Source organism: Empidonax traillii, unplaced genomic scaffold (genome assembly GCF_003031625.1).
Source record: "Empidonax traillii isolate 1590-97213 ecotype Southwest subspecies unplaced genomic scaffold, ASM303162v1 scaffold31:size1920502, whole genome shotgun sequence".
Classification (NCBI taxonomy): Eukaryota; Metazoa; Chordata; class Aves; order Passeriformes; family Tyrannidae; genus Empidonax; species Empidonax traillii.
In genome coordinates, this window is record NW_020955224.1 from 1,535,658 (window position 1) to 1,546,792 (window position 11,135).

Sequence of the window (11,135 nt, forward strand, 5' to 3'; positions counted from 1 at the left end):
TTTTTCTCCTTTTTTTTCTCCTTTTTTTTCTCCTTTTTTTTCTCCTTTTTTTCTTTTAGACTATACTTTCTAACCCAAAACTTAATTTACACCTCTTTGGATAACTTGGCAACAGTATTCTGCATGGTAATATTCCATGGAGTTGTTGGGACTGGTGTTATAAAACCTATGTTTTGGTGTTTTATGCTCTTTTTACTTTTTCCTCTAACAAAATGAAATTAATGTGTGGAATCCTAAAAGCAGGGAGGGAGGAAGAGTAATTAGATACAGATAAGGTAGGTTATCACATTTAATGGTGATATTATATAAATTTAATAAATATTATATGCAGTGAATGGAGAAGGAAGAGGTGGAGGGATTATAGTTTTTATTACAGACTGGAAATGTCAGGCTACTTTTTATCTGGTGTTGATCATCAGCGTGAGGTGACCAAGAGGAGTGAAATACAGTCTGGGACTGCTACCTGAGCATCTCCAGGCGTCCTAGTGAGCATGTACACAGCTGGTAGAGGAAACTCTTATCCCTCCTGCTGCTGGTAGATAAGCAGACAGCGTGAGGTCTGCTGACCTACTGCATGGAGCCAACCACTGAGGTTGTAAATAATTGGGATATCTTTCTTTTGGTTTTTCATATGTCAGAGCATCAAAAAGTGTTGTCTCACCTGGAAAAACTGTACAGTGGTGGTCTAACAATTCCAAATTCAAATAAACTAAAGAGCTGGATAGGGAGAGTAATATGGGTTTGCCTGTCGTGTACAGGACAGCAGAGCACTGCAGATGTGTTTGAACATAAATCATCTTTACTGTGACATGTTTTATTCTTCACAAAGCTGTGTGGTAAGTTAATAGCACTGTATGTGGACACTTCCTTCTTTTGAAGAGCTGTGGAAAGGAAAACGCTTTATGCTTTCAGTTTGGATTTTACATCTAGTAAGCCTTAAACTTTCATGTGAGCTTTAATAGGACAGGAACATCTTAAACTTCCCAATTATCCTCTGCTGAAGGAGGCTGGCAGTGCGTTTGAAACTTAGTAAACATTGACCAAATATGAGCATGAAAATAGTGAGGTGCCTAAGGTCTGATGAAAGCAAAGGAAACTGGTGATTGAACTGGTGGTGTATTCATTAGAAAAGTGATTGTAATTTGCTACACATAATCTCCAAGCTGTTTGTCACCAAGATGTCTAAGCCACATGCATTTTCCTCTTTTAACCTGGAGAGTTTTGTGGACCAGAAATGTCATTTCTGTCTGATAATGGCTAGCAGTAAAGAACACATGCAAACACAGGAGAGTTGGTTTCATCCAGGAAGAACCAAGCCGTGTTTCTAATAAATTACTGTTAGAAGTTTCTAGGACTTTTTTTTAATATAGTAATTTAATACCTGATTTTCCTTTTTTTTTAAATCCACAGATATTTGTTGTTAGAATAGTAGGCTTGATTATTTTTTCTGAAACAGAAAACAACCAAAAACTGTGCAAGGTGAAAGGAATGCTATGAAATAACAGTGATTAAATTCAGAGAGGTGAAGTGATTCCTAAATATAAGAAACTATACTTTTTTCTGTAATCCTGAAAACACCACCCAAGGAAAACAAGGTAGAACTACAAAACAAAACCTCAGGCAGTGTCAATTTGTTATTGCTATATGTTATGCAGCTATGCAAACAATCCTTGTCTGCTCCTAAGTAAGCAGTGTGAGAACTTGTTGAATTGGCCTTTTGTGTTCTGTGCTGTCATACAGTCTTAAATATGTTGAATAGCTGATTTTGGGCACTTCCTTGACTGAATCTTACGTTGGAAAACCTGTCTAATTCAGGGTTTGAAGAATGATGACTAAAAAGAACAAGTTAAAATGAGACAAGTTGTAGGAGGGATCTGAGGAATGAGATAAAAATATACTTAAGAGCCCCATCGGTCAGGAAGGAAATTTCACGGGTAACTTAATTGCTGCAATGTTGTTGAAAACCCAGCAAAAGAAATTGAGTAATGAAACATTACATAGATCTGTATTTCTGAAGGGCGTAGTAGAATGGTTTCTACTGTTCTGTTTAGGCTCAAACGTTTTCTGAAACTTCAGTCAACCTTTTTCCCCTGACTGCTGCTTTCTGTCATGTCAGAGGATGAAGTTTTTGCTGCTGCAGCAGAAGTACCTGGAATACCTGGAGGATGGCAAGGTCCTGGAGGCACTTCAGGTTCTACGCTGTGAACTGACGCCTCTGAAATATAATACAGAACGCATTCATGTCCTCAGTGGGTAAGTGTTTGGACTTTGAGAGCCCTTGCAGTGAAGTTTCCTGAGGAATTCTGTGGCTTTTGATAGCTGACATTGAGAAGGCTCAAGCTGTGTTAAAGTTATTATCCTGTTGATTAATAAGCTGTGGTGAGATGTGATAAAATGCTGAGTAAAGAATACTATTCAGTAGGCAGTGTTCTGTTTCAGATGCTTGAAAGCAGCCTGATGATTATTTACTTTTGTACTACTAGAACCCAAATTAATACATACCTGTGGATGGTCATCTGATCTTGAGAATTAATAGCCAGCTACCTTATAATTGAATTAAGTAGGTGGATATAATCTGTTTTGTTCTTAGATGAAAAGAAGTTACTTTACCTTCTGTAAAATCGCTTGTATTTTGTTTTCTTTTACTGTGGCCAGTTTGTAGACATTTGTTCTAAAGGTGTGTTTTCCTGTGAAATGGTTTCCTGCCCCTTTTCCTATCAATCTCAAGCTTAAGTCACCTGTTTCCAGTTTCATTAAGAATGTGATGATCTGTATCATGCTCAAAAGTGAAAAGAATGATTCCAGAAAGACTTGGTCTGTTGGTGTGTGTGCACTTTTTTTGAACAGGTACCTGATGTGTAGCCATGCAGATGACTTGCGTGCAAAAGCAGAGTGGGAAGGGAAAGGAACAGCTTCCAGATCTAAACTTTTGGACAAACTCCAGAGTAAGATGTTCTAGTGTTTAGCATTTCTTCTCACCTCTGTAAATCCTGTATATCTTACATATCTCAGGGAATTGACTTTACCTGCATTTGCTGGTTGTTTGCTTTTCCGGTATTTCTTGGTTAGTGGGGATGCCTTTAGGTGCCTTTACCCCTTTGATCTTCTGTGCCTAACCTTTTGCTGTCTCTGATAAACTATTTGCAATAGAAACTCTTATTTCTTACCTCTGCTGCATGCAGTGATGGTATAACTTTGTGATTAAATGTGTGGTTCAGGGAGGGATGTGTGTGTTTGTGTGTTACAAATGCCTGCTGTAGTAAGAGGTGAAAAACTTAAGTGTGGTCTAAAACCATTAGCAATACTACTCTTGGTTGATAGTGGTCTCATACTTCATTATGAATTACAGTTTCTCCTCTCTCTTTCTTGTAGCTGTTGTAATACTATATATATCTCAGAGTTGTAAACCCCATGGTATTCTTTGTTTTCATAGTGTTAATGGGTAATTCCTTAAGTGAACGCTGCTGATATTGGCGTTTTGTGATTTTACTGAGTTTTTTAAATACCAGGTTAGCTTGTGTAAATGGAGCTTGTTGACCATGACAATATGTTCTATAACTGCAAATACCTTGCATACAGCTCTCCTTTCCAGGAGTTCACGCTTCCAATTCCAGGTGTGTAGCTGTAAATTTGACAAGCTGTGTACTTTATTTACTAAGGTCTCTTCCAAAACCACTTAAATCAAAGTATGCTCTTAGTTGTAACTTGCTTTTGATAAGTCTTTTTTTTTTTTAAATGTGATTGTATTTCCTTCATAACTCCCCCACAGCCTACCTACCCCCGTCAGTGATGCTTCCTCCAAGGCGTTTACAGAACCTGCTCCGTCAGGCTGTGGAACTACAACGGGACCGGTGCCTATATCATAATACGAAACTAGATAGTAATCTAGATTCTGTCTCGCTGCTAATAGATCACGTTTGTAGTAGGTAAGAAACCCTCGTGACTTTAAGATGGGCAAGAGTATCTTTTCTTTGTCTTTTAAAGTAATCTGATTGTACCTGCTCTTAGCAGGAACACGAAAACTATTCTGAGTTGGTTTAACAGGATTTTACTGGGAAGGGACAGTTCTCATTAAAGGAGTGGTGGAGGTGGGGAGTAGAGAAGGTGTGTTTGGGACATTTTGGTACGTGAACATGGAGTAGTGGGGTCAGACTAAAGCTTTAAAATTTTAATCAGATGGGTATGAATAGAAGATAGTACTAGGCTAATCCTTAGCCACTTGTTTCTTGTAATTTTGGACAGCCAGTTGATTTATGCATCAATATATGATTGCTGTGTTTTTTCATTGGAGAATCACTAGTAAGTTATTTATCCAGACTGTCTTCAAGATTACTGGAATGCAGAAAGCCTATAGAAGCATACTTCTATGAAATCAGCTTTCAGCTATAACTTTTAATAGTGGACACAGGTGCTTTTATACACAAAGGTTAAAGCAGAGGAGAAATGTGCAATAGATGTTTCTAATTTGCGCAGTATAAAGAACTATTTTCTCAGAATTGTGAAGTAGTAAGAATTGAATGTCTTACACGTTTCTATTGGCTCTTTAGGCTATCTCAGTAATGTTTTTTCTGTTAACAAAAGGGAGGCTGCTTCTGAACCTTCAAAATGCTATACTGTGGGAGACATGAAGCAGGAAGATGTTTGTTTTTAACAAATGACTGACCTGAGCGGTTTTTCTTCACCCAGCAAAACTCTGCTAAGGACCTAAAAACTCAGTGTAGCTTTTATGGAAAACTACTGTGTGTGCTGCAATGAGGGAATGAAGGGCAGAACATCTAGAAAGTGAGGTTGTATAGGATACTTTTATATGTTTGTTCATGTAATACGCTAACACTTGGGCTTACAGGGAAATTGTTTTCATGTTAAGGTTGGCTCATCTGAGAAAACTAATTAAGAACTGATGAACTTGGCTGCTTTGACTTACATTTCTTGGAATCTCTTTTTAAAGATGCAGACTTCCATAGCACTTCACTATGTGAAGTGTAGCCATCTTAAGGTTTTAAAATTATTATCTTTGGCACTTCATGTATTCAAGTAACTTTTTTAGCTTGCAGTTTTGCTACATTGCATTATTTCAGCAGCTGTGTGTGTATGTGTGTGCAGACATTTCATTGTTGCCCATTTTAAGAGCTATTGGAAGTGATCATATACTGGTATTGTGGCTTCAGAAGTGAGTCTTAAAATCAGACTAACAAACAGATTTAATTTTAGTCTTTAAACAAGTCCATAAATAGTCTTGAGTGTTCAGTAGGGGGTTTGATGTGATTAATCAAACCCCACAGAGCATTCAAGCTGACTGTGAAAAGTGTGGTTTACTGAAGTCGGACTAAGTAGAGCCAGATATAAAAGCTACTGCATGCAACAAATCTGGGCTTAAATTTCACCCGAGTCTATTTGCTGACAAGAAAGTTTGGCCATAGTTTGGGGTTTTGTTAGTTTTCTTTAACCTAAAGTAGTACTTCCTAAACTTGCATATTTGGTATACATATACATACCTAGATACTCACAATTACTGTAATTAAAACAAAAACCCACAACCCAACAACAATAAAAACCCCAACAAAAAAAGTGCCCCAAAAGCCCACTTGAAAATAAAGGCTTCCATTCTGTTCTCAACTCAACCTATTGTACCTACCTGTTGCAGGGGTCTGAGTTCAGTGTGTGGTGTGCTGTACGTGCTGCCATGTTTGGGCATATTGAGGTGAGTTAGACAGTGGAAGCCAAATTTTGATGAAGCTGACAGAAGTAACAGTAGTTCAATAGCTTAGACAATTTAAGTCCTGTGCTATTTAAATGATAGAACACTGACAACTTTCCCTTTTTTTGTTGGAACTAATCTGATTTGGACTTAACGCAGTATTTTGATTAAGCATGCTTGAATTGCACTAATAGGTAAAATGTTTAACTAAAACTTACTTTGTAAGAGTGGAAGATGAGAGTGAGAAACTGCTGGGAGTGAAGGTGAAGGATTTCATCTTGCTGTGCCTGATATTTTGATAATAGAGAACTCATGTTCTTGGGGATGGTAAATTTTGATTTTGAGAACTTTCAGCCTTGTTGGGTATTCTGGGATTTTCTTGTTTGTTTGGTTTTTTGTTGATGAATAAATCTTTCATTGTATGTACAGGGAGTGCAAAGGTAGCTGTTTGATGATTTACTTGTAATTTTGAACTTGTGTAATACAAGAACAGATAACTTAATTAGGTGCTTTATTTCAGTATGTAACATGATTCAGGTTTTTTGTGCTGAACAGAACATTTTGTAATGAAACACTTCAAAAAAGATAAACCTTTGTGGTACTATAATATCTAACTACCAAACCCAGGAACTGTTAGACACCTGGTTCTGGTTTCTTATTTCAAGACTGCTGCTATTTCCTTCTGCAGAAGGGTTATTTAATGTAGCTGTGCTGTCTTTGAAGTCAGACTTGCTGAGTTGTGCGTTCTGCTAGTTAAGAGAACTTTTTGTGGGGGTGCTCTGATGTGACTGAGTTGTGAGTAGCATAATGCACTATTGGGATGTGTCTCCAGCAGCTATACCAGCTGTTGCCCTTTTTAGGACCATAAAGGCCACCTTACTATAAAAACTCTGTACTCCAGTATTACAACTGCTTGCTTTTCATGTCTGCAAAACCTTGGCTGCTTTTCTTAAGCTTTAAAATGCAAGAGCTGTTGTTCCATAGAGTATTTTTTTAAAATGAAGTGTGCTGAAAAGGCTTTCCTGGGACATAGTGTGGCCCTTGTACTTTGTATGAGTTAAAAACTCGCCTTCTAGAGCAAGTTGTTGCTGAGTAAAAACATTAACTTATTATAATATGGCTAAATAATAATGAAACACTCTTCCTGTAGGTGCACATGTCTGTGGCTTACCTACTTCCCTGTAGACTTCAAGGAAAACAAAGTCTTTTTTCATGGGTGGGGCTTTTTACCTTGGGTTCAGTGTTCTTTCAGTGGCAACTAGACAGTTCCTGGTCAGCTTAAAGCAGGAGCAGAACACACTTGTGTTTCTCTATAAACAAATAAGTAGACATACCCAAGGAAGCCAACTGCAGATATGTATATGTACAATTTGTTTATCCCCCCCTACCATAAGACAGGGAATAAGACTGTGTGGTTGTTCGGTGCTGCTCGATAATCTCTAGTCGTGGACTAGGAAGCCCCTTCTAGTAAAAAAAAATTACTGAGAAGGTATAGACCTTATATTAAGCAGAACTTTTTCTAGCTTCAGGTAAGAAGTAATTTTTCAGGTGTCTGTCAGCCTGGCTACCACCAAACTGTATTTCTAAACACAAAGGTGAAGGAAGTAAGTTTTCTGTTCAAATGATTGGGGGAGGATGCTTGTTTTTCTTCCTTTGGGGAGGGGCATGTTGTGTTTTGTTGGGGTTTTTTTAAGCCAGTTTATCTCCAGTTAAAGTTACAACTGCACATTCCAGGAGACTGACATTACATTAGTAGCATCGTGTCCCATCAGAGTTGTGTTGCCCTGTTGTACTGGGTGCCGTAAAAACTCAGCCTAAGACCAAATCACTTCAGGATTCCTGGAGTTCGAGGAAAAAATGTGTGTGTGACTATTATTTAGTGCATCTGACCAATGAACTCGCAGTTGTTGCACTGTTACATCTGCTGTAAAAGCCTATGTTTTATCTTAGCTCTTAAATTCTTAATTGAGAGCTCCTAGGCAAGATGTAAATGAAATATGTCCCCAGTTTTTGCCTAACTTAATATTTTGACTGTTAGCTTTTTCTCAGTGTGTAACTAGAATACTAAATATTAGCCCTAGAGGAATGTTCTGACTCCTCTTCAGTAGGTTATGATGTAATATTTTGTTTGATAAACACAACATTTTATGAAATAATGTAGATTTTTGTGAGTTAAGCTTTTTAAACTCAGTGGTATCTTGTTAGTTATGCTTAGATACTGTATGTGGTACTCTGCAAGAAAGTGAAAAATGGCGCAAAGTGAAGGCAAAGAAACATCTAACTTATTGTGAGGCCATATTCAAGAAGAAAACTCTTAAGGAATAATCACTTCTAAAGAGTGGGCAAGATATATTAAAGTGAGTTAGATACCTACAAAGACCTCATGTGTAAATAAAACGTTGGACCTAGGGTTTAAAGAAACTTGGACTCCAATATTTTCTATACTGGTGCCCTCTTAATGAGGTCAGTTTTATCCCAAGCTATATGAAAGCATAACAGTTTATGTGAGTGAGATAAGAATAGTTCTGTGTTCTTAGACTTAGTTAACAATCACTTGATGACTACCAGATAAGACACTTCATTCTGTACTTATTTGAAGCAGCTGTTAATAGAGGAATTTTCTGAGTTGTGTGGCCTTACATTTAAATAAGGTGTTTGGTTGGTTGGTTTTGTTTTTTAGTAGCTTGACTTTCAAAAAATGTCTTACTGCTTGCTTATTAATCTGCAAATACCTGCCTTTCTTTTCCCAGGAAACAGTTCCCATGCTATACACAGCAGATACTAACGGAGCACTGTAATGAAGTGTGGTTCTGCAAATTCTCCAACGATGGCACTAAACTAGCAACAGGATCTAAGGACACAACTGTTATTATATGGCAGGTTGATCCAGTAAGTGTGCCAAGTGTTAAAATGTGTGTGACTTGTTTTTCCCCTCCCTCTCAGCTTTCTCTTGCTAGGATGAAACCATAGGACACTTGCAGGACAGGCTAACAGGTACTATAGCCCCCTTGACTAGGGTATTTTCCTGGGATGTAAAAGCCCAAAGATCCAGGTCAGTGTAAATTAGTGAAGGAGGACACTTGTTAACCTGATGGCAGCTTTGGGGCAGGAACTTAGTGTACTCCTAATTGGTACCACAGGGTAGAGCCTGCTGTTGCCCTCCAGGGAAGATTCTTAGCTTGAAGGCCTCAAAGCGCTGGGTGAGAGTGGAAGGAGCATGGCAATGAGGAACCTTTCTTCTAAGTCACCCTGAGAGTTCTGTGTTTTGTATGTGACTAACCCCTTTGTTATCTTGCTGCTACTAATACACATGGATTTAAATACTCTATTGGCTTCACCATTTATTACTTTATCCCTGACTAATAAGATAGTATGTGCTAAACTAAAAGTTGTATCAGGATACCACTTTGTGAGACAAAGATCTAAACATGCTGGCATGTGGAAGTATACTCATCCATTTTCTTTACAGACTGCAGTTGTAGGTTTTGATAATATGTGGCACTATTCCTCTTAAATCTTGTAGCTGTAGGATATTTTATATCTTTTTCCTACCCATATCTATTCTTACATAATTAAAAAGGTTGAGTGACAAATTTAATCTAAGTCTGTTTTAATTGACTCAAAAATGATTATGAAAGTTTATTTCATAACGATTGAAAATTGAATGAACTTGAACACATGCCTGGAACATTTGAAGTTGCTAATTTTTGGAAAACTATCAGAAATGAGATTCTTACAGTCTTTTAACAATGCATGGTATGCAAAATAGTAGACGAAAGGTTTTTTAAATCCATACTGACTTTCAGTAGAATTTGAGAGCTGAACTTGATTATTTTCTTTTATTTCAGGTTAGGAGACCATATAGTCTGTGTCCTTTTTGGTATTAAAATGATGGAAGGACTTAAAACCCTTTCCCACGTGCATAGTTGACGTGTAGCCTGTGGACTAACAGCAGTGCCATCCATGGCTTTTTCAGGCTTAAGAACTGCTGTGGTTTGTGTGCTACTGGGGCCAGTGTGTGCTGGGCCAAGAGCTGCGGAGCAGCAAAGCTGACTTCTGTTATTTAGTTTGGAAATATCAGTATTTTGTTATTGGTTTTGTTTTAACAAACAGTAATTCTAAGTAAATTAAGGATCAAGTGTTTTTTTGCTGTTAACTTATCACTTGGTTGTAGACACCCATCTTCCTTTTATATTGATATACCAAACATCTTGCTTAGCATATCTTACAGTGAATCATTAGCTGATATCTGGTTAATAAAAGCAAACAAATATTTTGTGAGTGTTTTTAGGCTAACCTGTTTGAACACGGTTGCTAAAGAAACAAATCTTTTAAATAGCTAGTGGGAAAGCAGCTTTATAGCATTTTATCGGGTTTTCTTCTTTTTTTGAATTCTATTTTAAAGAAACTGAAACCCTTTCAAGTAGGTGATGTCTAAATAACACTAGGCCATATAACTCAAATAATTCATTTTCATGTTGCCAGAGCACTTGTCTCACATTTCCTGTAGCAGTTGAGAATGTTTTTTGAACTGTAAGTCTAATCAGGTTTTCAAGGCTTTAGGTATTTAGATTTATTCTAATCTGCATATATAAACTACATGAAAACATCTATTCGACACTGTCTGGGTGAGTGATGGGAGAAGACTGTTTTAAATGAACAGTATTTGTTTTTCCACACATGTCATGTGTATGAGAATCCTTCATTTCTCCCTTTTTTTTCATCACCCTTCTTGAAGTGTAATGACACTGCTTCAGTGTGTCTTCTTCATTTCATCCCATGAATTTCTTATTTCTTTTCTAAGACACACCTACATGTCTAAAGTATCTTAACCCATGGCTCAATTTCCATTTTCATTTGTTAATTTCAGAGTTCTTACTCAGACTCAACAGCATTAAATAACGTCTTGAGTGAACTTGGTTTGTGTGTTGATGCATCATTTGACTCTTACGCAGTGTGGCAGAATCTTAAGAGCAAACAGGATAACCATACTTGGTGCATCACCTTGCCTAGTCTGCATCTCTCTTTCTCAGAGTTCTCCTTTAACTTGCTCCTTACAAAAATCTCCTGCACTTTCTGAAAACTGTTGACAGGTTTTTGGCTTTTCAGCCAGGGAGCTTAACTGCTGACTTAAATTGATGCCTGAATAGTTGTTTCTTACACATCACAAAAATTTGGATGATGTAAGGGATAGAACTTCTGAGATTTCTTGAGGTGGTGGGTGGGAAGCAGATTGACTACATTTGGGCAAGTTTGCCTGAAATTCCATTGACTGCTGTTTTAGAGCAAAACATGGCATAGCAGTTTGGCTGTATTTAGAGAGATGTATGAGAGCAGTATGGAAGATAGTAACAGCCACAGAGTTCTGTCATTAGAAGAGGAATATCTCGTGTGTCTTGCTCCTAATGAGTTTCGAGTATGCTGAAGGGACTGGCTA

General features: G+C 37.6%; 1 protein-coding gene across 1 annotated transcript in view; it reads left to right on the plus strand.

The window, feature by feature from the left end:
• The window catches only part of WDR26 (WD repeat domain 26), a 34,884-nt gene that overhangs the window by 9,392 nt on the left and 14,357 nt on the right, over positions 1–11,135 (plus strand). The window contains exons 4-7 of the mRNA XM_027911434.1: positions 2,117–2,253; positions 2,848–2,945; positions 3,770–3,926; positions 8,449–8,587. Coding sequence (XP_027767235.1) covers positions 2,117–2,253; positions 2,848–2,945; positions 3,770–3,926; positions 8,449–8,587 — 531 coding nt within the window. The remainder of the gene's footprint in view (positions 1–2,116; positions 2,254–2,847; positions 2,946–3,769; positions 3,927–8,448; positions 8,588–11,135) is intronic.